The sequence below is a fragment of the Periplaneta americana genome, chromosome 10, assembly GCF_040183065.1.
Source record: "Periplaneta americana isolate PAMFEO1 chromosome 10, P.americana_PAMFEO1_priV1, whole genome shotgun sequence".
In the NCBI taxonomy this organism is placed as follows: domain Eukaryota; kingdom Metazoa; phylum Arthropoda; class Insecta; order Blattodea; family Blattidae; genus Periplaneta; species Periplaneta americana.
Window position 1 is genome coordinate 175,105,738 of NC_091126.1, and position 27,969 is coordinate 175,133,706.

At 36.0% G+C, this 27,969-nt stretch overlaps 1 protein-coding gene across 2 annotated transcripts in view; it reads right to left on the reverse strand.

Annotated features, from left to right (window-relative positions):
* Window positions 1–10,587, reverse strand: part of LOC138708173 (uncharacterized) — an 87,620-nt gene extending 77,033 nt beyond the window's left edge. The window contains exons 1-2 of one of the 2 annotated variants that reach the window (XM_069838439.1): window positions 10,451–10,535; window positions 10,269–10,362 (exon numbers count right to left, since the gene is read on the reverse strand). In XM_069838439.1, the coding sequence (XP_069694540.1) occupies window positions 10,269–10,276 (8 nt within the window). In that variant the 5' untranslated portion in view covers window positions 10,277–10,362; window positions 10,451–10,535. Of the gene's footprint in view, window positions 1–10,268 lie in introns of both variants that reach the window. The other variant, XM_069838438.1, reaches the window with a different exon arrangement.
* Between the last annotated feature and the right edge of the window lie 17,382 nt (window positions 10,588–27,969).

Consider the following 27,969-nt stretch of genomic DNA (forward strand, 5'->3'; position numbering starts at 1 on the left):
CACACCGGTGACGCTGATATAACCTCTGCAGTTGCGAGCGTCTTTAAATAAAACATAACATTTTTAACCTTCCATAATGATGCAACACGTAGATGGTGCCTAAATGTATCTCCATCTTCAAGGAGAGAAGAAAATTAGTGGAGTAAGACGGATATGGATGCAAATAACTAAAGTAGATACGATATAGGCTAATAGTAGGCAAGGAAAGGATGATAATGGATAAGTGATGAAATATAAAGATGAACGGGAGAATAAAATATCAATAAAATAGGTAAACTCTTAGGATGAAGAATTTAATAGAAGTAGTTGCTAAGTGAAACAGTGACAATAAAAAATAGTATATAGATATTGAATAGGAATGATAGAAAGTAGTATGAAAATTATAAAAAGTAGAAAGTAGCCTATAGAATAGGTATTAGAACAAAGATTAGAGAATAGAATGTAGATAAGGTTTAGAGGTTAAGGGATATAAATATAGAATATGAGATGGTAGTAGGGGTTAAAGTTGAGAAACTATAAGGGGAGAGGATATAAATGTAATAGGAGAAATACAGGGACATCAATTTTTTTTACTAACATTTCTAATATTAACCTGGATATCAACAGGAGAACCGGAAACACCGTTTGCTACCCCCTTCCACGACTGGAGTTCGATGATACTGGAGTAAAATACAAATCACTTTACTAGGTATAGGAGGGAAGAAAAGTAGTTCATCCATTTACGTAAACTAGGAAATATCGCGCTTTTGAGTTTGATAATTTTCATTAGGTTTTTGTTTAATCAAAATACAGTACAGTATTAACAATGAGTGTTTTTACTCACGAACTGAGCTGTCCATGCGGACGTATTCATTATGCAGTGTATATTATACTGTCTACAGCACAGTAGCGTACAATATAGAGAATGAAGTTAAATTGAAAAATAATCATAATATGGATATTTAAACACATTTTTTAAAATGGTGGCCGTTCATTTCGATACAGGCTTCAGTTCTAATGTGCATATTATCGCACTATAGACTATTGTACGTAATTCCAATTACCAGGTTCGTACTTCGTATCAGTAACTCATGTTGAAATAATTCTGTACCTACTCTGTAAAAGAGTACCTTACGTACTGTAAATTCAATCTTCACTTCTGCCCGATCCGAAAAGATAAAATTACTCAGACATGCTATCAACTGTCCGTTCAAGTGATTATGTCGCAGGGTCGTAGAAAGTGGGAAAATCACGTGACAGTTAATTACTTAACGAGGCCCTTTTAGTTAAGTTATTTTAGACAGTTTTATAATATAACGCAGACGTCCAATTCCTAACAGAAATTAATGTTCTCAGAAAAGAGCTAAGACAGCCAGCCACTAGCCTTTACAGAGAGGCGAATAGAAGCAGGTGGAGGAAACCGGAATACGACGTAGGCAAATGGACGACAGTACCTGTGCGAAAATTATCCAATAATGAAAGCTCTTTCGTCACGGAAAACGCGAACATATTTTTGGAACGTACTGTTCACTATGGCCGTAAGGCTATATGACTGCATATGCGGTCTTGGATCTGTGTGAGGGCGGTTGAACTTCATTAGTAGAAGGGGTTGGAGTGAAGTACATTAAAAAATTCAGGTACAATAAAAATTGAAGTAAAAATAAAATGATGTCCCTGTACAAATGAAGTGTTAAAATGATAGTAATTTAAATGTAAATAAATGTGGTGATGGCACCATATACAGAAATGTGAGGGACATCAGCACATGTAGATAGATGTGACAGCTGTTGACAATAAATATTCATATTCATATTCGTATTCGTCTCTCTCTCTCTCTCTCTCTCTCTCTCTCTCTCTTGTGTTATTCTCTCTTGTGTTATTAGCGATAAACGCGAAAAGTGACTCAAAGATGCACCAAGAACTACCAGATATGTAGATTTAATCCAAGTTGTAAGTGATTATGACAGCAAATTTCTAGTGAATTTTCTCGCAATTTGGCTATTTCTCTGAAAAAATTCTTCATTTATATAAATGAACGAAAATAAGTTTTTTTAGTTGTTTTTACTTCAGAAATATTTCAATTATGAGTCGAAATACGATTTCAGTTCCACCATACGCATCATTAAATAATGTTTATAATTTTAACTAAGCTTCACTTTCACCTCTATTACTGAGTAATAAGGACCAAAATTATAGTAGGTACTACTTTCTCACTCCACAACTTAGACGTAATCTTCTTTCATTCGCCGAAGTTTTGTTACGCTAGCGAGAGAAATGACATACTTTCTCATAAGATTCTGATCCAGAATTGGCAACTCTGATGCCGTTAAAGAGCGTGTCTCATAATATGTGGAAGATGAAGTACAGAGTGGACCAATAGTCACAATACAGCGCCTATCAATTCAAAAGTTGAAAGAAAAATTAAACATTTGAATACACCAATGTGAATTGGATATAGAGGCCCACGTTTTCGGGTATTACAAAAGCATGGTCGCTATCACAGTCTAGTATATACAGTCGCGAAGCTTGGGGTGATTTTTTTTGCATTTCTCGCGATAGTTTCTAGCCGCTTCGAGCGCTGTGTGTACTAAGGACAATAGACTGTGTCACTGCCATCGTGATCTAATACAGGCCGTAAGGCAGACCATGTGACTCGCTTAACCCGATCACGAAGGGCGGCGTTTCAACCATATAAATTAATTGGAATGCATAAAAAGTAACATATATTTCTCTAAAATGTAGTGTAATTGCATTAATAAAATTTAAAACAATGATTAGGCGACACTTCAGACATAATTCCTTGCGAGTTAAGGAGTAATATTATTTTTGGTGAAAATTACGTTGTTCGTATGTGTAATAGACCTACCTGCCTTTATTTCGATTAAATATTGCGAAATTATTGTACATTCATTTATGCACGATTCAATAATTTTCAGTTGCACCGCACGGATATTTAGATATGTTGAAATTATTGGTTATGCTTACTGTCCCAGTTGCCCCTTTCTGTCTAATTTTAGTGGTCTCCAATGCTCTGGAAATATTATAGGTTATGTTTACTATATCTTATATTCCTAAATTCGCAATTATACATTATAATTAAGCATAATGTCATGTATGATACTCCGCACATTCAATTTGTCTGTATTTTAATACTACAATTGAGTATTGAATTATTGTATTTATCTACTACCTAAGAGACGAATAACAATCGTACGTACACTAATTTCATAAGAGTGGTATGAAAAATTTTCTGTCTTTATCAAGGAAGGTAGATGTGCTATATTAAAATCACAATATAAATTCTTTCTTATTAAACCTCAAAATAGCTTCCATTCTAAACTTAAAATGTTGATGCAAAAAGATTATGTTAACACGTAAATTCTCTTCACATTAAAATAACACAGTTTTGTAATTATTTCTGCAACATATTATGCAACAAGAAGTAAAGGGAACTTATGGACACATTACACTAAATAAAACTTAGCTATGATACGCAATAAAGTTATATTACAATATTTCACTGAGCTCCATACACTGAAATAGAAAACCCGAACATATATTACGGCCTGGTCTAGATCGAAAAAGCATTGACTGTGCCGTATTTCGCATTGTTGTGAAAAGTTGTGTAAACTGTGAAATGTTCGTTATCGGTTGTAATAACTGTAAATGGCTAAAATACAATAATTTGAGTAATAATATGGGACAAGTAAACATTTGTTGCACTATAAATTCTAAGAAAAAAAGGTCACAGTTATCCTTCCGAAAGATCCAGGAAGGTGAGTTTATAAAATATGAAATATACTTTATGAAAATAATATATAAACCTTATGTATTTCGTATTTCAATAGTGGAAGGAAGGTGTTAATTTTTCAAAAGAACATGGTATCAAAAGTACAATACATTTTATCGTCTGCGATGAGGCGATAGTAGCGATCCTGGTGGCTAGCAACTATCTATGGATGCATATTTCAACTGTCTATGTTTGCATATTTAGTACGTATTGAGTTTCGCAACTGTATATACTAAACTGTGGTCGCTATCTTGAAATCCGCCATTTTGAATTGACGTCAATGTTTTTTTTTTTTAAACGAGAAGGGAGTCTTGTGATATATCAGACACTACCAAAATTTTCCCACAGATTCATTCCAGTAATCAGATTTCACCGGTTTAGTCGTTATTGGTATCCAAAATTTACACTTGACCTCTAAATTATGTGTTTCCTTATGCCGACCGTCTTGTTGAATGCATAACTTCAGTCGCAGAAACACTTCTGGTGAGGTGTCGCTGCGTACCCAGGTGTCGAGAAGGCAGCCTCCCTCGTCCCCAGGTCAGCCCCCTCCGTGCGTCGCCACCCGACGGTCGGGGATGCTATTATGGAATGGTGACGAAATGGAGAAATCGTGACGGAATGATGTACATGCCTAATATGAGGAAATCGGGAGAACCCCGAGAAAACCCCCAACTGCGACCTTGTCCGCCACAAGTGTCACTATAGATATTTCAATAAAAAATCAGAGATCTGAGCGGAAATCGGGATTGTCACGGCCTTAATTATCAACCACTTAGTCCACACCTGTGAAGTAACGGTCAGCGCGTCTGGCCGCGAAACCAGGTGGTCCGGGTTCGAATCCCGGTCGGGGCAAGTTACCTGGTTGAGGTTTTTTCCGGGCTTTTCCCTCAATCCAATACGAGCAAATGCTGGGTAACTTTCGGTGCTGGACCCCGGACTCATTTCACCGGCATTATCACCTTCATTTCATTCAGACGCTAAATAACCTAGATGTTGATACAGCGTCGTAAAATAACCCAATAAAAATAAAATCAGCGACTTTTCGCAACAAACCTGTCGTCTGTCCGGTAAGGAGAACACTGAATTGGCCGAAAACACTGTTTTGTGTCGAAAGAAAGGGGGAAAATATTCTGTTCATATTTTCGACAAAATTAAATCAACATCGGCAGACTAAAGACTGTACCTGTAGCCGTTCAAACAATTCGGTATGGTGGCTCTATGAACTCACCCAGATCATTGTTGCTAGTCCTGGTCCTAAATTCCTCGGTTCACGAGCGGCCCATAGTGATATTTCTCAGCTAATTTTTATAGGGTGTGCTAGTCCCAATCTAGCACCTGTATCTAATTAATTAAACTTAGTTCACTGTTGTGGAAAAATAGTTAGAATTCGATTGTCAGGCTTCAAATGCTGGTTGGGACAAGTTACCTGGGATGATGTTTTCCGAGTCTTTCCCTCAACCAATTGAAGCGGAATTACTGAGTAGCTTTCGCCGTTGGACCCGAACTCATTTGGCCATCATTTATTACCACTGCCCATGTTAGGGCGGGTGATATACTGTACTGTACGAGATTTAATGTTGATGTTATGGCCAGTTTGTACTCACTGATGGCATGTTGATGGCCTTCCCCTCGATATCAGTGCGCAGACCAGTTGCTCACTCGTCTCCAGTTGTGATTTGGCACTGTTTTAAGCAGTAGTAGCGCTTTTTGGGAGCTTAGGTGCTTGCTTCTGTTCTGATTCTGGAGACGAGGAGCCAAACGATCCAAAATGAAGAAGTACTTAGTCTAAAGTAGTTTAAGAATTTCCCTTCGTTCTCTTTCAGTCCCTAAGGGCCGTATTCATAGACACTCTTAGCGCGGGGTTTCGGTGGATAATCAGCGAACTAACGTTTTTCGTATTCATAAACCAGTGTCAGCGATATGATATGAATTCTGTTTAGCACGCTCGTAGCGGGGCCTAGCGAAATGTCTATGAATAGCGCCCATAGAGGGTATAAGTCCCGCGCCGTGGCGTCGTGGTCTAAGGCATTTTGCCTAGGACCCGCGTTATGGAATGCGCGCTGGTTCGAGTCCTCGTGGAGGAAGAAATTTACTCATGAAATTTCGGCAAGTGTATGGAACCGGTACCCACCCAACATCGTGATGCACTTGGGGAGCTACGATAGGTAGCGAAATCCGGTTACGAAAGCCAACTATAAAGGCTGGGGGGGATCATCGTGCTAACCACACGATACCTGCATTCTGGTTGGATGATCGTCCTGGATGATAGAGACTGGATTAATATTGCACAGGATAGGGACCGATGGCGGGCTTATGTGAGGGGGGCAATGAACCTGTGGGTTCCTTAAAAGCCATTTGTTAGTAAGTAAGTGAATAAATAAGGAAACTGTGTAACTGAGAGACATTTAAAATTGTACCCTGGTATTTGAATGGGATATTTCTTTCAGTTCGTCATTAGTCTGCATGACAATGTGTTCAAATTGGTACATTTTAGATAGTGCCTCTATTTCAATGGCGAAAGGGTTCTGAAATAAGCGAATATCCTTGGAATATGTATCAATATCCTGAAAAGGTTCAAGGTGTTCCTTTTGCAACAACTCTGATATTTCACAAAACTTTTGTGCGAAATTGTGGTACTCCCTTGCTTGGGCGGGTGAGTCTGTTTTACAGGGCTTTCATTTCAAAACTTCCCAATCTAAATAACTAATTATTTAAATTGAATTCAATTTAAACAAAAAACACGTCAATTTAGATATTGAGGGGAAGTCTGAAACCAGGCTTAATTCCATTTTAGATTTCACCCCCAGCCACCCACACTTTGAAATTTGAAATGGCACCCCTATATTTTTATACTTAAATATAAAACGGCATTCAATTGTTTATACACCTCATTAATTTATTTCACAACTTTTGCCTGGAAACCTGACAAGAAACAATTCTTCAAAATGTGTTCCATTGTTGGTTAAACAGTAATACAGTCTATTTTGGAACTCCTCGCGAACGTTTTGGTTGTTTCCTTATCAATCCGGTTACATGATTCTTGTGTTGTTCTACTTTTCAGTTCTTGAATATTCTCAGGCGGAGGAGTATAAACAACTGATTTCAAATGACCCCATAGGAAGAAGTCAAGCGGCGTCAGGTCTGGAGATCCCGCCGTCCATTATACAGCACCTCTTCTACCAATCCATTTTCCAGGAAATCTTCTATCCAGCCATTGTTGCACAGGTACTGCAGAGTGTAGGAGAGCTTCATCCTGTGGGAAATAGAAATTTTGTTCGTCCAACACCAGGTGTCCTTCATTCATATAGTTCTCTAGCGACAGTGTGATAAGTGGATCAATTACATTTTCTAATATGTTCAGATACAATTCTCCAGTAAGTTCTTCTTCAATGAAAATCGGCCCAACAATATCAGCCCCAAAAATTCCAGCCCACACATTGATCTTCTAAGGAAACTGGGTATTATCTTCACGAAACACATGAGGATTTTCAATGTTCCAGTGCCTACAATTGTGTTTGTTGACAAACCCTTTTAAGAAAAAAGTCGCTTCATCACTAAAGAAAATATTTTAAGTCAAATTTGGATCACCTTCAATTCACTGAGACATGTGTTCACAAAATTCTACTCTTCTATCAAAATCGTCTTCGCTGAGCTGTCGGTGACCTTGTACTTTTCAGGGGAAAATTTGTTCATTTTCAGCACTTTATGTATGGAACCAACCGAAATGTTTGTTACACCAGCTACTTTTGAAATGGAGGTGATGAGTTCTAAAGAAATGACATAGTATTTCAATCTGCAAAGCTTCATCGAGTTTTCTAGGTTGGCCATTTGCTTTATTGCACACAGAACCAGTTTCTTCAAAATTCCATATCAGATCTATGATATATCGGTGACTCACGTTTTTCTCAGAATGCCTTTCGTTGAAAGCTATGGTAGTTCTACGAGCACAACGGTTTTCAGCTCCATAAATAAATATGATTTCTGTTCTCTCTTGAAGAGGTATACACCATTTTACTATAATTTAAAACACGAAGACAACTATTACAATAAATATTCATTGATATTTGTAGCTTCAGCTCTAATCAACAGTAACAAAAATCGAGGTTGCCAGGCGATATAAAACTAAAGATGTTAAATAAATTAATGAGGTGTAGGCTATAAACAATTGAATGCTCTTTCATATTTAAATATAAAAATATAGGGGTGCTATTTTAAATTTCAAAGTGGGGGTGGCTGGGGTGTGCAGGGTGAAATCTAAAACTGCAATTGAGCTTGGTTTCAGACTTCCCCCTCAATATCTAAATACACGTGTTTTTTTTTTTTGTTAAATTTAATTCAATTTAAATAGCTAATTATTATTTAGATTGGGAAGTTTTGAAATGAAAGCCCTATATAATGCAGGAGGTAGTTAATGAGCCATTTATCGAGTTAGCCTCATTTTAATACAGTATATGAGAGAGAGGGAGTGTGCATCTCCTACTAATCAATTGTAAGAGAAGCTGTTAAGTTTCCCAAAATAATAATTTATTTCGAGGTGGAAAGAAAATGTAAGTTAAGTTTTTTTAAAATCTATTATTTTATTTATAGGCCTATACTTTTTATATCTTTTTGCCTTTCACCAGTGGGCCGTATAGAAGTGCATTGTGGGCCGTAGGTTGCCGACATCTGTCATAATGAAATACACTATGGAAAAATGCGTAATAGTCTCGATTCAAATATCTACTAGATACAAGAGCTTTTAATTTACATAGGAGATAAAACATACGGGATAACCTTTTGCACACAGACGCAATGTGACCAGCCAAAGAAAGCTTTGAGTCTAATGTAATGCCAAGAAGTTTAACTTCTGAAATCACTTCACCAGGAAGAGGTGAAGGATCATTACAGAATAAATCAGCTAATATATGAATATTTCAATTGTTTGTTAGGGAAATCAGTAAGGATAAAAGAAACAGAAAATGAATAGTTTTATAATAGTGTCCAAATCATTATTCAATTAGGAACCAAAATGTCAGTGAATAATGAATTATAAAAAGAAAAGCCTTCCAGTCTGTAATTACGCCACGCATCTCATTGAACTTTCCTCCCACTTTCTTAAAAATTACTTCTTCATCTTTAATAGACGCATGACCTGTTTTTTTGCCTTTAATAATGCTTTTCATTTCTTCCACCAGCAGGAGTAGTAAACCTGTTGGTTAATGTGTATATTTTATTAACTTATCTCGCATTATAGTGCAATTTAAATTGGAAACTAAATCAAAATAATCCTTTTTCAGTTATTAAAATTTGCAAAAATAATTATTATATTTTAATTACAACTTATATTACACATCAATTATAAACAATATATAATAACTCCACTTTGTATGAATGAATGAAAAAAAATCGGCTATTTTATAAAAATACTGTTTTTATTTTTATTTTATTGGGTTATTTTACGACGCTGTATCAACATCTAGGTTATTTAGCGTCTGAATGATATGAAGGTGATAATGCCGGTGAAATGAGTCCGGGGTCCAGCACCGAAAGTTACCCAGCATTTGCTCGTATTGGGTTGAGGGAAAACCCCGGAAAAAACCTCAACCAGGTAACTTGCCCCGACCAGGATTCGAACCCGGGCCACCTGGTTTCGCAGCCAGACGCCAGACGCGCTGACCGTTACTCCACAGGTGTGGACAAAATACTGTTAAATTGCTCTATATTTGTATCTATAAATAATCAAGAAGGATAGCCAAAACTGACGTACTTTCAGATGACGTGGTTTAGACTAAACCTACTCTAAAAGACTGTTGATAAAATGTAGCTCAGTTTAAACCATGGATCAAAGTTTAACTCGTTTAATTTAAACAAAGTTAAACTTGTTTTGGAAAAAGTGAGCCTAAGTCCTCGTATAATTCCTATCTGTAATTTTGCTTTGTTCCCTACTTAATAGAAAATGTAATTTTGTGTTAATCCTACTCTGTAACTAACCTTTTTCAGATCAGCTGCTAATCGAACACGCGGTTGAAATTTTGTGTCATGTGTTTGGCAAAACTTTTCAATTTATTCTCGAAATAAGTTTTCACAAAATGCACAAAATATGGCTGTATGAGTGAAGGCAGTTCTTCAGCAGTCGCAATCAACAATCATTCCTTCTAGGGTTATCAATATGCCGTGTTGACACGTAACAATAAAATAAAAACATGAAATAAAATGAATAATTTGACACATGGTTAACACCGAGAGCTGTGCGTAAAGTTACTGGAGAGTCAAAGTAACTTCGTTCATGCTGAACTGATATCTGTTTTTGCTCCATTCGAATTTCGAATTATATTTGACATTCATCAACATGAGATTGTGTCTATTTAATATCTTAATAAATAGAACTGTAAGGAAGTATATTACTAAAGTATTGTATTGGTTACTGCTTTCTTAGATATCTTAATGAGATATTATACATGCAACTTCCGAACAGTACAAAGATATAGGATAAACTTATTTTAAAGAATATTGAACCTACCTCAACATCACGCTGTAATCCTTGGTATATGATACAGAGTCCTTCAAACTGTAGAAGTTACAGAAGCCTCAGACACTATAGATCTTATCTAATTCTGAAATACGTAACAAATATTCCTTTAAACACGAGACAACGACGGTTGATTACAATCGCCACTTCAACAGTCACAACACTCACAGCACCTTCAAATGTTTACTCGAGGCTCTGCAAGCTCTCGGACTTCCCTTGTGCCTCCCGAGACGCAACTCCACGACCTCGCACACTGACGGGTCTACAGCTGGTAAGTGTGTGCTTAGTGACGTACCGGTGTCCCCTCCCCCTTCACTCACATGACCTGGGGCGGAACGGGGTGCCCTTCACCTTCCTGATCTGGAATGTAAAGAAAAGAAAAATATTTCCACTTACAGTATTAGGGCTTTCCTTATTCCAGTACAGTGGCCAGAATATTAAGGATTGGGGTCAGTCTGGTGAGCGACAGAGACAGAGAATTCATTTACCAAATGGGACTTGACCTTCAGTAGTTCAATGTCTTCTGTCGATGAACAGAATAAGTGGCAGTGACATCGGCATCGGTTCCACTCCACTGTCCCTACGCACGGCGCTATCTGGAGCGTAGCTCCTGGTTTCCTAGTCTTATCGACTGTCATAATCCGATAAATTTCGATTCCGGGTTAATACGCTCGTATGGATCCCCGTCCTTGACCTCTAGGATTAACTAGTTTAGGTGTTACTAGGTGACCGCTGCACGTCGTTGACGCCTTGAGAGCTGATGTGGTGAAATCTTATCTTCAATACTCTTTGATGACCAAACAGTGTTCGGGATCAAATATCGTAAATCCTGTTATGAGAGATTATTTTTATGTAAATAGTCTCTAAAATTAGATCGATATATGGGGATCAGGATGCAAAAGGCGATGGAACGATGGAACGTTTACAGGGTGATCCATTCTGATATCGTAACTTCGTGACTAATGACCAGGCAGCGAAACTTAGTGCCCGATGGGATAGATGCAGATGATATCAGGTTACGTGTGTTCTAGAGTCCCTCAGGCTACTGTGTACAATCGAAGGCGGCATGGGTAGTGCCCCGTTAAACTACTTTGCCTTAAGGCTGGTTCACAATAAACCGGGAACGGAAACGACAACGAGAACGAGAACGGAAATAATGGTAAAATAAATGTATTTAAATGTGAACATTCACAATTAACTATTGTGAATGCTCATATTTAAATACATTTATTTTAACATTATTTCCGTTCTCGTTCTCTTTGTCCTTTTCGTTCCCGGTTTATTGTGAACCAGCCTTTACTTGTTCCTAAGACGTAGTCACCGCAGTCGTTAGCTGTTTACTTGCTTTGTGTTGCAGTCGACGAGTAACTTACATCGTGGGCTAGAGGCCACAGAATTTCGCATTAATTTCGAAAAAAAAAAAGATAAATTGAAATGTTTCGTGTTTTATCCCTAACTAGTTCTAAGACAATCGTAATAATTTCGTATAAATTGGAAAGGGATATTTAAGTGAAAACGAACCCTATATTACATACTAGACATCAAAATGATAAAAAAAGGTTTCATACATGAATTTATTCTACATACAGTATTAAAATTAAACACAACTTTATAACACTGAGAAAAAGAAACATTATTTGCATTATGTAACATCTGCTGTTTTTATTTGTGGAATGAAAGCATAGCAGAAGTCAAAATATTATTTTCTTACATTCTGCGCCTAAAGTCACTAACAAAAATTATACTTCAAGAAAAACCTTTCTGCGTCAACAGATGCTCAAGAAATCCATACACATTTCAACACATTGGGGTCAGAAAAGACCCCAAACAGGGTACAAAGGTTAATACGTAGAGCCTATGTAGCAATAATATGTCGTTCGTTCGTGAGCAGTGAGGTCACTATCATTTTGTTTTCACTAACATTTCTAATATTAACCTGGCTATACTTTTGGATTAACGGTTGAGAACCGCAAACACTATTTTACCCCCTTCCACGACCGGAGTTTGATGATACTAGTGTAAAATACAAACAAATAACTTTATTAGGCTAGGAGGGAAGTAAAGTTGTGCATCCATTTATCTAAACTAGGAACTATTAGCTACGATTTACAGTTTGATAATTTTCGTTAGGTTTTTATTTAGCCTACTCAAAATAGAGCACAGTATTAACCATAACTATTCTTACTCACTAACTGAACCATTCAGACGAACGTATTCATTATGTAATATATAATATACTGTCTACAGCACATTAACATACAATATGGAGAGTGCATTTAAATTGAAAAATTATCAGAATCTCGATATTTAAACAAAGTGTTGAAAATGATGGCCGTTCATTTCTATACGGGCTTCAGTTCTTTTGTGTGCATATTATCGAAAACATTTTTAAGCATATCTCCTGAAATTAAATGTATTGTTTCTGGAATATAATTCTTTAATTCTTCTATTGTTGTAGGATGTTTAACAAACACAACTTTTTTACAGTAACCCCAAAAGAAATAATGCAAAGCATCAGTCGACCTGGGGGGCATAATCCTGTGCCTCTTGAAATAATAATTCTGTACCTACCCTATAAACAGAGTAGCTTACTCACGTATTCTAATCACTTCACTTCTGCCCGATTCGCACAGATAAACTTACTCAGATTGCTGTCTAATGTCCGTCCAAGTAGTTATGTCGCAGGGTCGTAGAAAAGGGGGAAATCACGTGACAGTTACTTAACAAGGCCCTTTTATTTAAATTATTTTAAGCAGTTGTATAATATTACGTAGACATCCAATTCCTGACAGCAAATGTTTTCAGAAAAGAGCTGACAGCCAGCCACTAGCATTTACAGAGGAACCAGCAGAAACATGTGGTGGAAACCGGGAAGCGACGTAACCAAACGGATACAGTACGCGAAAATATGATTCAATAATGAATGCACTTTATTCACTGGAAAATACGACTATATTTTTGGAACGCACTATACTTACTCAATACTGTATACTGTGATCGTAAGACGACTTTGACTGCATATGCGGCCTTGGGTGGAAGTTTAGTAGTAGAAGGGGTGGGAGTGAAGTACATTAAAAAACTCAGGTACAATAAAAATTGAAGTAAAAATAAAGACAAAGCCCGCGATTCTAACGGAAAATTCGTTTCAGATGTAACAAAAACGTATAGTCCATAAAATAGTTGAAAATGTAGCGAAACAAATGTTAATATACTATTACCATACTTAAATAATTCTTTCTTGTGAAATTGTTTTCTGCGAATGGCAGATGATTCTTTCTGATTGGTATTCGAATTGCTATTCTGAGAGCAGAAATGAAATTCCGACTTTAAAAGCTTAAATAGTCTATTGAAATTATATAGAACAGAATATTGAAAAATTCACTTTAAATTTGGTATTTGTTTTTGGAACATGTATGTTGAGAATGCATTTAACGATACTGTATCAAGTACTACGTTATTTAATGTCGATGGGATTTCTTGACAACACTTGTTTCTTGTCTCTTGTGAACGAACGGAAAACGAACTTTGTTATTATCAAAGCTCGGAACTTGGGGACTTGTGTGTCGTGTGCATGAGTAAGGTTACAGGTACAACGTACACAAAGCTCACGCTGCAACTGCTCAGGGACAGTCGTGTGTAGTAAGAAAGTGGTCACATCGAATGAGAGGAAGAGGGACGAGGAAACCCTGTCGTGTCGAAGCCAATGACATTCAGATAATTAGAGGTAAACGGTCTATTTGAGGAATTAGAAAATACGTATTATTCGAATGGGTATTATATACGTTTGAAAATATATTTCTTAAATTTTAAGTACAGAATTTCGTGGAGGAATTCTGAGGAGATACATTATTTTCTTCGAGTGGAGAGTTTATATTTTGTAAGTTGTGCCACACATAAACTAGAGACTGGGAACGGGCATTCATTGAAATACATTGCAGTCCCTTAAATCGGTGGAAAATTTGTCCGTAGCCATGGATCAACTCATAGTGGAACCTTCCCTAGTAGTGACACAGAAATTGAAAACTATTTTCGAGAAAAATTTAGGATGCTTATCTTTCTCAGATACGAAATCAGCTAGAAACTGCTGAAAATCGAACAGAAAACAGTGACAGTGAAAACATTCAGTATTTTATTTCGGCGCAAGACTTTATAATAAAATTACAAACCACTTTCCAAATTTGAAATTTTTTTAAAATTGAAGCTTTTAAAAAAGAAATTTGTAAAATTATCCATGATATATAGGCCTTAATATTAACAAATATATTTTTTTTTACCTTTTATTTCTGTCGACTATATTCATGTTTTTATTGAATATCACTGGCTTCTGTCGGATTGTCAATTTATATTAAATGTGTATTTTCTCATTTTCTCTTTCACCTTTATTCTTTCTCTTGTGTTGTATTTATTGGTTCGAATTAAGTTACTGCATTTAGTAAACTGTCCTTGTAAATTTTATGTTATATTATTCACTAAGACCACACCGTACATGAACCTGGCTCTTACGGTAGTGGCTAGAAACATTTTTATTTTATAAATTTAATTTGTACTCACTAGCTAGCTAGTTAAAATAAATAAAATAAAAATATAAGTTTGCTCCCGTCACTTCATGTGACGTGGAAATAAGCTTCTTTCGTTTGAAATCATGTTTAACTAACAGACAAAGAAGTTATGGATTCGAAAATCTTCTAATGTATGTAGTCATACACTGTAATAAAATGTACGAGCAGAACTGTAAATTTGATATATTTTGCACGTTTATTTATATATATGCTATAAAATTACGTATTTCAACCTACCATAATATTATCAACATGTTGTTCCAGCCAGGAACCACCTTCATAGCAGACCTGACAGTACCTCTGTGCTGGAAGCGGGAGTTTGTTGAATTGAAGTCCGGTCGCTTAGCCACTTTCAAAGACACAAGTCCCCAAGTTCCGAGCTTTGGTTATTATCAAACTTCTAATTTTATATTCTTTTTTTTAAAGGTTAATATCCAAGTTCGATAGACCTTGGTAAGGTCATCACACTGTCCTTCTCCTAAGACCTTCAGTCTTTTTTATTGGGTTATTTTACGACGCTGTATCAACATCTAGGTTATTTAGCGTCTGAATGAGATGAAGGTGATAATGGCGATGAAATGAGTCCGGGGTCCAGCATCGAAAGTTACCCACATTTGCTCGTATTGGGTTGAGGGAAAACCCCGGAAAAAACCTCAACCAGGTAACTTGCCCCGACCGAGATTCGAACCCGGGCCACCTGGTTTCGCGGCCAGACGCGCTGACCGTTACTCCACAGGTGTGGACCCTTCACTCTTAGTCGCGCACGTTCTGTTTCGCTCTTTTAGTCTACACAAAGAGCGAAAATAACTTTCCGTCAAAGTATCTTTTTTTACTTGTACTTATTTGTCGCCACATTTCTAATTGCTTTTTTTTTCTCAAATAAAGTTGTCTTTTCGGGAGTCACTGCACGAAATTTACTACGGACAGTGGATATGGAATATGTCTTCTTACATTCTTTGTTCAACCAGAACTGAACGGGCCTTCTTTTGTTTACTAAGACTAACGAATTGTTAGGCATCTCGTGAGCTCTTGATTCACAGCTCAAAGTATATGATTTATGTACAGCTGTCAAAAGAAAAAGTGGCCGCTCTGCTGAAACAAAGTGCCCTTCGGGTATCTTCGCTACAATTCGGAGACAGGCGATGTTACATGTTGTTGGACCACGTTGCCTGATATCTACAGTTATAATTGAAGTATACTGTGTGTTATTCGATAGCATAATGGTAGCGTTCAGGCCTCTTATTCATGAGGTCCTGCGTTCGACTACAACCTCGTGCTTTTTGTCCTTTTTTGTTCTGTTTTTGAGAGAGACAAACTAGACATTATGGCTCCTTTCTCTTTTATGATTATTTTAGTAATTAACATCAGGTTCATTAATATATTATGCCATGACTTTATCATTATCATTATGATATTGTGGCTGCAAATGGAAAGAAAAAAGATTTTATTCTCAATAAAATATCTTTCGTGGCATAAACATAACAAATTTACTGGCGTCGGCCTTAAAACATTCAAACAATTAAGCGTTCAAAAAACAAAACAAAAAGTCACAATTCAATATTTAGTCTATCTTCCTCTTATCTCGATCATCTTGCAGTCGAGTGGGCATGGAATCGACTAGTCTTTGCAAATAGCGACTGTTCTTAGACACGATATTCCAGGCATTCTGAACATACACACATAAATGTTCTGTCCATGGGCAGGTCTTTCATTGCAAACACAGCAATCTCCAATCTTTCCTATTTTCTGCCTTCCTCTTAGTCTCCGCATATGATCCACATATCCTAATGTCGTCTATTATTCTTTTCAACCAGAGACTCAACCAATTCTTTTTTCTCTTTCTAATCAGTTTCAGCATCATTCTTTCTTCACTCACTTTTTCAAACACACTTTTATTTCTTATTCTATCTGTCCACTTCACACGCACCGTTCTTCTCCACATCCACATTTCAAATGCTTCAATTCGTTTCTCTTCATTTCGTCGTAATGTCCATGTTCTTTCCCCATACAATGCCACACTCCACACAAAGCACTTCACTAGTCTCTTCCTTAGTTCTTTTTCCAGAGGTCCGCAGAAGATCCTTCTTCTTCTATTAAAAGCTTCCTTTGTTCATGTTTGCAGTTTTCTTGGGAAGGATAGGCCTAAATGCGGTAACATCCCGTTGCTTTTCGCACACCACTATCTCTTTCGCATCTTATTAAATTCCAGGGGGCCATAGCGTGGAGATGAGGAGAGTGGATTTGACTAATTGGGCCCTCCGGACTTCACCGAAAGTCACGGCAAGGGTTAAATATTAATTCTCTCAGGATGTTTGACCCGGTCACAGACCGGGAAATCTCAATTAGTCTTTGCCCCCCGCATCCTGGACTAGCTTCTACGAATCATCAGAAAATCTTAGAGTGTGATTGGGCCAATTTTTCCGAAAATGTTTCCACACTTTTGCTGTCGTAGCTCAGCGGACAAACGTCGGAATTTAGATGTCAACGTCTCAGGTTCAATTCCTCGTTACTCCTTTTCATTTTATTGTGGTTCAAGATAGTATAATGTAATAATACAAAAAGAAAAACTAATACCAGTATTATGCAACTGGATTTTTCCAAACCTAATATTAAATTTATGTTATTTATATCGCTAAAGAACGATTACAATATAAATAACTTGAATATTATTTATACAGTATCACTAAAGAAAGATAACAGAATATAAATGATAAATATCGGTTTGTTTAATTAATATATTGCGAAAGAACAATAACAATATAAATAACTTGAATATTGTTTTATAATACTAATGAAGGAAAACAGAATATAAATGATAACTTGAATATTATTTAAATCGCTAAAGAACGATAACAATATAAAAAACGTGAATATTATTCATATCGGAATTTCACAGATTTATTACAGATGTATTTAAGAAATTGTAGAAGAATAGTAATTAGTAACAGTGTCCTATTTATTCTTCTTGGAGCCAAATTTGTAACTTTTAAAAGTGTGGTTACTATGTTGAAGTGTATGTGTTGTAACGGATGCTTGATTTGTTATGTATGTGAGTCAGTTATGGGATGCTTGATGTCGTCGCAATGTCGTAATTATAGTTTGATTGTGTTTGTGTGACTATTGTGTATTAATTTATGATGTATGGTACGGAAAGCTGCATATTTGTGTTATAGAAGTGTTACGTATGTGTGTTGTTAATGTTTTTGTATGTTTCAAATTGATACCTGATATTTGTTTTGCAATCGCAATGCCTAATTTACGGATTGTTTATGTTTTGTTTACATCGCGTAAGCTAATTTAATTTTATTTTCCATTTCTCTTTATTCTTATCTTTTTTGTTTATAAAACTATAGCCCTAACATACATATGTAAAATAGGGCTAACCCCCATTGGAGATACAATAATAATTATTATTCATATCGTTATGTTATAATACGATAACAGAATACAAATGACGACCTGAATTTGATTCATATCTCTAAAGAACGATAACAAAATATAAATAACGTGATATCCATAAAGAACGATAACTGGATATAAATTATAATTTGAATATCATTTACATCGCTAAAGAAGGATTAAAAAATAAAATGAAAACTTGCAGAAGGCCCGAACCCACGACCTTTGAATCATTAAACAACCACTCTACCGCTGGTCTACGAGGCGCAGGAACACTTTCATAGTTCCGGAACTGCTTGTACAAGCACATGCATCGTGTAACATCGCCGCGACCCGAAGTGGACTTTGAAAATATTCGCTGTTCACGAGTGCGGCCACTTTTTTTTTTTTTTGACAGCTGTACAACGTAAACGGCGGCGCACTTAAGCTGCAATGATGGGTGAAATACCAGTTTCTTCGTCTCAACCAAACAATTATTTTGAAGCTGTGTCGTGTCACCATCTATCGGTATAGGCCTCGCCTGTAAAGCCAAAAATGTTTCAACGTCCATACTTGCCGCTAAAGAATTATTTTCAAGAAAGTTTGTTACACATTTTGCCACAAGTTTTTCTTCGTCACTTATCTCCCTTGTAGCAGAAATATTATTCTCGTGAACATACCGTAATGCGAATTAAATTGATAATTGAATTCAACGACATTTTACAGTCAAAATCATCACTTTCAAATTTTACGACTTTCTTAGAACACAATGGCAACTAAATTGAAGAAATCGGTACTGCTTCTATCGAGAAGGGGACAACAAAGGTACCAGAACACATAACGAGAAAATAAACTTCAGACGGACAATAACTTAAATCTTACTTGTTAAACGGAGAGATAGATATCGTAGGTAGGTACAGAGTGTTTACATTATTAATATAAACGGAAATGCTATTGTGTTTCAATGTTCTACTACAATCTAGTATATACTGTCGCGAAGCTCAATACGTAGTAAATATGCAAACATTAGATAGTTGCTCACCACTAGGATCGCTAATATCGCCTCATTACAGGCAATGCAAAATAGTACCGTCACAGTCTATTGTTTCTAGCACCCTCAAAACTCTAGCTTCGTGACTGTATATAGTAGACTGTGGTTCTACTGCGTGCCGCGTGGTGAGGGTGTTGTTTGTTATTGCGTGAATTTCGTTAAACTCACGCGCCACTGTCACGTGTGCCGTGCGCTGTTGAGGATGCAAGGCATCACAACTGCGGCCTTTACAGTACACGTAATAATTGCAAGTTTTAATTACGGACTTTTTCATTTGAAATTTGCAGATAACATTAACAGGCTATCTTTATTTCTCATGTTTATAAGAAAGTGCAAAATTGCATGTAGGATTTCGACAAGAGCGTCTGTGTTTCCCTTGTTAGGTTTATTGTTTCCATTTTTTCGTACCTCTACTGCTTCATTTCCTTTTCCAAGTCTGAAAACACTTCGTTCCTTAGATTTCGTATTAAGAATTCGAATAGTTTATGTTTAAAGAGTTTTAGTTTACTTAACATACTTTTCAAATGCACTGAGGATGTGAAATCTGTGCACATGAAATTCTATTAGCCTACTGTATGTTCCAATCCTTCTTTTGCTTCAAATGCTAGAGAATTTGGTAGCAGTGGTAGTAGTAGTAACACCATTTTATTCTCAGAAGACTTCAACCGCAGAATATATTCAGCACAGATTCATAGTGGGTGAGAAATGGACGAAAAATGTTTCCTGAGACCTCTATCAGAGACAGGATTATTTTACGTGCCATAAATTTACGACATAGTTCTCTCAACTTCACTTCCCTCTCGGAAGAAGTCATGCTAAAATTTTCATCCTCCTTTAATGCCACCAGCTGGATTTAAACATGCGAACTTCTGGGTCAAATGTATTTCTGGATTAACTCAATAATTAAATTAGATTACCTTTGTTTCCGAATATAGAAAATGATGAAACCTCAACAATTTATTGTTCTGTGACTCAAATATTCAAATTTTATAATTTGCTATAATACGCAAATTTTTCTCGTCGTGTATAATTTCCTCCCTCATATTCCCCTACATACTTCTAAAGTTTTGTATAGTCCCTTCTGTTTTCAGAAAAAAAAAAAAAAAAAAGGTCTACATTAATTAGAAATTAGGTTCCACTGTGAAAGTAGTGTGGGTGAAGAAAGAATGATGCTGAAACTGATCAGGAAGAGAGAAAAGAATTGGCTAGGTCACTGGTTGAGAAGAAACTGCCTTCTGAAGGATGCATTGGAAGGAATGGTGAATGGGGGAAGAGTTCGGGGCAGTAGAAGATATCAGAAGATAGACGACATTAAGATATATTGTTCATACGCGGAGACTAAGAGGAAGGCAAAAAATGGGAATGACTCGAGAATGCTGGGTTTGCAGTGAAAGACCTGTCCTTGGGCGAAACAGTTTGTTTCTACTATCGACTCTTATGTATTTTTTCGTGACATAATCACAGTATATTTTTAATCGTGTATTAGTGTAGACGACAAAGAACAGACTGAAGCATTTACGTCTGAATTTGCAATAATTAATGTTTAAATGAAATACGAATGAAAATAATACAAATTTATTTTAAACTTGTTAGCAAATTAAACTCAGAATAAATATGGGAAATGCCTGTTATTATTAGTTGAGAAACTTTTGTCATCCAGTCTGCTCTCAAAAATCTGAAAGAATTTATAAAACAGTTATTCTTAATCTAGCTAGACAAAATTAAGAGCTTCTCTCCTTTTCAACAGATTTTCCTGAAACTTTATGGAGAACTTCAGGGTAACATATTTCATTAATTTCAGGACAAACTCTGGTTACGTTTGTATAAGGAGAGCTACCCCTTTATAGGGGATGAATTTACGCAATATTAATACTTTCTTTTTTTTTTTGTAACATAATTTCATTAAACTTTATGCAGAACTTTAAGTTAGCATATTTTATTTGTGTACAAACGTTGAGTACGTTCGTGTAAGGGGAACACTCTTTGAGGCTGAATTAAAAAATGAATAACATTTCTCTTATCTAAAATATTTTCATGAAACTTTATGCAGAACATAAAGGTAGCATATTTAATTTGAGTAGAAACTCTGATTAAGTTTATGTTAGGGGAACTAGTCCTTTATAGGGAGTAATTTAGACAAAATTAATAACTTCTTTCTTATCTAACATATTTTTATGAAATATTATGCAGAACTCAGAGGTAGCATATTCGATTTATGTACAAGCTCTCTGAGTACGTTTATATAAGAAAAACCACCACTTTGTTGGGATCACTTAAACAAAATTAGTAACTGTGAATAGAAATGAATATATAAAGAAAACTGATATAAAATATGTACCTTATCCTGTTGAATTCATGGTATATGTTGTGAATTGTTGAAATGCATCCACATTTATGTCAAATCTGTACGATAATGTTTTCAGAATCACACAGAATCTTCATTTATTCCTGTTGTGTTAGTGCTTTGGGTGGCATTTTAAAAAATCTTCTACCTGTATTGCTGTCATTAGTGGTTCCACATCTGTCATTCTGTCAACCAAAATACCCATTTAACTTTGGAATTTTTCTATAATTATTTTCATCCTGGATTCACAATTCGATTTATCAGCTTCACCCCTAAGTTCTAATTAGTAGGCGATATGTACAGTACCTGGCCACATTATTATAATCACTCACATTTTTACTATATTTTACATATTACTTCCTCATTTGAACTCTGGTTTCCTTTCTTAAGCAGAATTCACATCACATATTTAATTTTTAAACAATATTAAGTAAAATTACAATTATAACAATGTTAATTCAAGAAATATTGATAAATAACCAACCACACCTCATTTTTACAGAAATTTCAGTATTTCGTACGACCTCCTTTGGCTTTAATTACAGCTTCAGTTCTCTTTGGCATGCTTACAATACACTTCTGTATTATTTCCTGGATCCTGTCATTGTGATTCCAAACATGTATCAGCCTTTCAACAAGTCGAACTCTGGTAGTAATAAATTATTTTGCCATCTCTCTATGCAATTTCTTAATATTAACCAGTAATGAACTATTTAAAACTTAAAGACAAAATTTAGAATTTTTTATAAGTTTCTTTGACAATTTTCAGGTTTGCTTCTCCGATGAATCAACCTTTCAATGTTTGATGGACAAAGCAATGTTTGTTCGTCGACGAAAGGGAGAAAATTTTGCTCCTGGATGCCTGGTTAACACAGTTAAACACTCAATATCAGTCATGATATGGTCTGTGATATCAGGCAAAGATTCAGGACCACTCTACATTGTTCAGGGAACAATGAAACAAGATCAATATATCCAAGTACTGGAAAACAGTCTTATCCCTCAGCTGAACGCATGGTTCCCAAATGGGGAGAAATATATTTTTTTGCAAGATGGTGCACCTTGCCACACTGCTAGTAGAGTCAAAACGTTTCTGGCTTCCAAAAACATTCCACTTCTGCCATGGCCAGGAAACTCACCGAACTTGAACCCCATTGAGAACATCTGGAACCTCATAAAAAGAGAGATGGCAAAAGAATTCATTACTACCAGAGTTCGACTTATTGAAAGGCTGATACATGTTTGGAATCACAATGAGAGGATCCAGGAAATAATACAGAAGTGTATTGTAAGCATGCCAAAGAGAATTGAAGCTGTAATTAAAGCCAAAGGAGGTTGTGCGAAATACTGAAATTTCTGTAAAAATGAGGTGTGGTTGGCTATTTATCAATATTTCTTGAATTAACATTGTTATAATTGTAATTTTACTTAATATTATTTAAAAATTAAATACATAATGTGAATTCTGCTAAAGAAAGGAAACCAGAGTTCAAATGAGGAAGAAATATGTGAAGTATAGTAAAAATGTGACTGATTACAATAATGTGGCCAGGTACTGTAGACGGTATTCCAAACAACGAGTCCAGGCGTAAAGTGTAGAGGGATTGAAACTGTAAGTTGTGGTGTCTGCAACATTTGTGTTCTTCGTCGCTGAGTCCTTGTTCAAATCTTTGGGCAGTGCACCCCAAATATAGTATTTCTTAGACGTTTTATTCTTTGTTACGTAAGCTTCTTGGTAGGTTCCAGAACATTGATTTGCTCTTGAGATTTATCTGTCCTTCTCTGATTAATTGTGACTTTTGTTTCTGGAAGAGGATTTTAATGGATATGTAAAATCTCGTAAATGATGCCCGAGAATTTTGCTCCACGATTTTTTACAGGCTCATTGGTATGGATTTGAAGAGGAACCAATGTAATTATGAATAAATTTTCATTAACATATTTCTGTCTTCCTTCCTTCTCAAATCTTTGCTTGTATCTGATATGCCCTGAACTGACATCGCACCCCATTTACAAATTACAGTTAATTCAAAATTACGTTCTACCACAACTGACTCTAAACTTCTCGCTGTACACTGACAATTCACTGAAGAGCATGATCCAGTTGATCCTTGTAAAGTTGATTCTTCATAGAAGTACATTTCCTCTGTACTAAGGTCTCCTAGTAAACTTTGAACTTGTCTTTTGTTTGCTCCTATTGCTCTTTCACTGAAAAGTTTTGTTAGCAGACACAGAAGAAAAAGAATTGTATATTTCTTTCGGAAAATTGAAGGAATCAATTAAGCAGTTAGGACTATATTTTATTAATCTTTTCTAACTTCTATGACACATTAACCAGGACACATAGAAAAATCTCCGATAACTGTTTTAATTTTATTTTCAATATCACTGGAATATCTTTTAGTCCTAATGGTACTACTGGGTGTTCATTTCAAAGTGTTTCATGATGTCACTGTTGATGAGTCAGCGATTTGAAGCAAGTTTCAGCTTTTGTGTCAGAGAAGTTGCCTATTAATCAAGGCGTTCAATCTGAACTTGAGAATGTGTACGGTATAACTTGAACGTCATAGCAACAGATGGCAGTCTGTATGGTCTGTGTGGTACCATAACCTCTTTCGAACTGTGTTTTCCGTGGGCAAGTCGTACGCAGGATATTTGTTATCATCGGTTGTGTACGGAAACATTCCACAACACAAATCAAATGCTCCATGTCCATGTTGACTGTCGAAATTACTGTCAACAAATACGTAAGTAATCATCTAAACTATCTCCACATGTCCCGACAGTAAGAAAAAAACTCACCTCAGTACATGTTTCGAAACAGTTCACATTCCTGCCACTACCGGCGTTACCGTACGTATCAGTAAGTACTCTTCTGAATAAACGCCGTACTTGCTAGGCAACTTCTCTGGCACATAAGTAATACACCTCTGCGGAAGTGTAGGAAGATTGAATTCTCTAGGCTCATCGACTAGCCACATGATGGCATACAGCGAGCCATGACACACTTTGAACTGAACACCCAGTATAATATTCAACTATAATATAAGATTCAACATGAATTATAATATTATTTAAAAGTTCATTAGTCCGTGATTCAGCACTACTCTGGCATCAAACTCCAAAAAGTTTCCGGAGGGGTATAGCCATCACGTTACTGAAAATAATTAATATTGGTTAGGTTCGCAGATACACGGAACCGAGCAAACAATATTTCATACAGGCAAAGGCATCGGAATATAAATACAAAATTGTTTTGATAGCACACAGTAGCTAGTATTTTATAACAGGTTAAATTCAGAGTTTTTTGGAAAAAATATATAAATGTCATTCATATCAAATAAAAGCAGTATTGCGGACAGTAATTTGGCTGAATTACACATTATGCTGAAGCACCTACCTGGATTTACAAATTTCATGTGAAAGGAGAAAAGAAAACACAATTTACTAGCCCTTAATGCGACTTCCAACAAAATGCTTTCTATTATGACTGAGGAGTGTGAATTCAACTCTGCAGATAGTAATGTTTACGCTACTCCAAAAAAAATATCCGCGAGAAATACCACGCAGTGGCTTCATAGGATGCCTAGTACATTCAGGGATATATATTCATAAAAATATATAGTGAAATTAACAAGTCGAAAAATGGATTTTGTCCAGCTAGATTAAGAAAATTGCACACTGTGTCGTAAGACCATTTCCAAGTTACGCTTTACTTCGAACAATGCTCCACCGCCATCATATTACAAGTCACATACTAACATGGTAATAATAGTCACATTCTTCACACGTTATTCAGTTTCCTTGTTGGACTGTAATGAACACTGAACACTGGGCAAATTGAAGTAAAAGTCGCTCCCTACACACCATCTCACATGCTTAGAAACAACACTCAAATTAAGTATTACAAATTACAACAAAGCAGCACTTCAGTATTAGCAGAATAGCCCTGCAGAGGCTGAGTGGTCAGAGCTTCAGCCTGTCACGCAGTAAATCTCACCAAGTGGATTTGTTTCCCCAGTGAAAGAAAATGTCTGAATACAAGACCGATCTCTTTCTATAAACTCAAGTTTTCCTTTGACATGCAATTGAGGAATTCTTAATTTTAGATTATTTTCGAACTTTTCTAACTACAAATTAATTTATCAGTTATTAATGATTTCGAAATATTTCGGTGATACATATTACATCGACTTACTCAGAATGGTAGTTGTCTACAATAGTACATTATGCAACGAGCCTATAATGGTAGTAATTAAGACGCGAGTATGTTTATGAAACGAGTGCGAGTTTCATAATTTTCATACGAGCGTCTTAATTACCATTATAGGAAAGTTTCATACGACTTTTTATGCTCGACCATATTTCTAACTTTAAATTATTCATAAGTATTCATGTTATTCTTATCTGACTGGGGAGTGGAACTGACCTTGTGCAATATCTCGTAAATTGTGAGATGTGCGCAGACGCGAAAGTATTGATTTTTTCTGAGAAACAAATGTCATTGACCTTGATATAATCTAGAGAGTAAAATAAACATTAATCTTGATATAACCTTGAAATTGATTTAGACATTGAAAAACGAGATGACAAATTGAATTTATTTGAATATTATTTACAATTAACGCTAATTATTATAGTAACAGAACATAACCTTCTGCGACAGTATTGGATTTCCAGCCTCCGTAACATTTCGCTAGTTGTCTTTCGATTGCATATCCGAGAATAATCGATACTTGCGCTTTTATATTGCTACAATGGTGTTTTCAGATTGGTGGGACACCTGAACTTTAATAAATAGGTGTACTTTAATGAGGTCCATTAAAGGGCTGCTACCAGGTGTATAATTACTACATTTCGGCATGGTCGAGCATAAAAGTAGTTTTCTCATGTTAGAAGTATTAGTCAATTTTGAAGTTTAAATGGATGGATGGATCTCTTGGAATTCTGTTGTAGTTCAGAAGGTGAATGAAAATTGGTTACCAGTAGACCTATTTATATTTATTAACTTTAACCTCTATCTAAAACCTCTGATCACATTATGTATCAGATTGGCCATTCCCATGTCATGAAATGGCAACATACAAAAAGAGAACAAGGATTTCCACTGTCGAAAATGAATTCTTTGTAATGACCACTAGATGGACATACTGCTGCAAACTATTACACCATGCAATTCCATCAGGGTTATAATGTAAATTCTTTTGCAGTTGCTAGATGGCAGCATAGTGAAATTGATAAAAGTTGTCTTGAAAGTGCATTAGACCAGTGTTTCTCAAACTTTCTTGAAGTGGGGACCACTTTTTAAAGTCAGAACAGTTCCGCGGACCACCTTACTCTTGTTCCCTTCGAAAACAAATTTATCATTTTCGTAGCATATTTTAATGCCAGTACACTTATATTTTAAAATTTAATTAAGGTTCGGTACTTTGGTCCTCTGTTATGAATTTGGGTGGACCTTGGCTTGGTTACAGGTGCGGTGCCAGATGTGCAGGGAAAAGATGTCGAGAAACACCACGTATATAGTGGTTTAAATCCCTCTTTTGTTGCTGAGAGTAGAGTGGGAAGTCTATAGACGGGTAGGGTAATAAATTTCATAAAATGCAGTACTGGGAGAAAAAGTGAAATTCGATTGCCATGTGTCATTTCCAAAATCTAAGCTATAGTGTGATATGCAATTCATTTGAATTTTATTTTTTCTTCTGTCTTTTCTGAAGGACCACAAGGGCAGACCTCGAGGACCACAGGTGGTCCGCGGTCTTAGTTTGAGAAACACTGCATTAGACTATTCAATCTGTTATATGTGATCAGGGCTAAAACATATAGTAATAAATTAATGTATTTAATAGTAACAAAACTTTGTTACTGACAAAGAAATCTCTCTCTCAAAATTGAACATCATCATTTAACTTCTGAACTACCGGTACCTTATAGAACTGAACACCCAAGTAACATGAAATCAGATTTATTACCGATGCATTACAAATCATGGTTGCATCATTAGTAAGGTAGTATCAAACTAGTACAATTAAGTGTGAAAGACAAATGTAAATTTAATCATTATAAAATTCTACATAATTAACAAAAGTGAACACAAAGGGGGATAATGAAGAACTCGCAACATTTTCTCATATTGTTGTCTTTGTTCTTGTACTTAGAAGTCCCTGGTAAAATGCATATTCTTCGATTCGACATTCAGGCCGGGAGGCATCACCATATGGAACAGGCCACGGTTTCTCAGTCTTCCATGTTCAATTTGGCATTAAGGCAGTATAAGTATGCAAACTCCAAATAATCGTAATGCGATAACAAACACCTTTCAATCATTTTAAAGAAGGCACAGGAAGCATCTCACCCCTG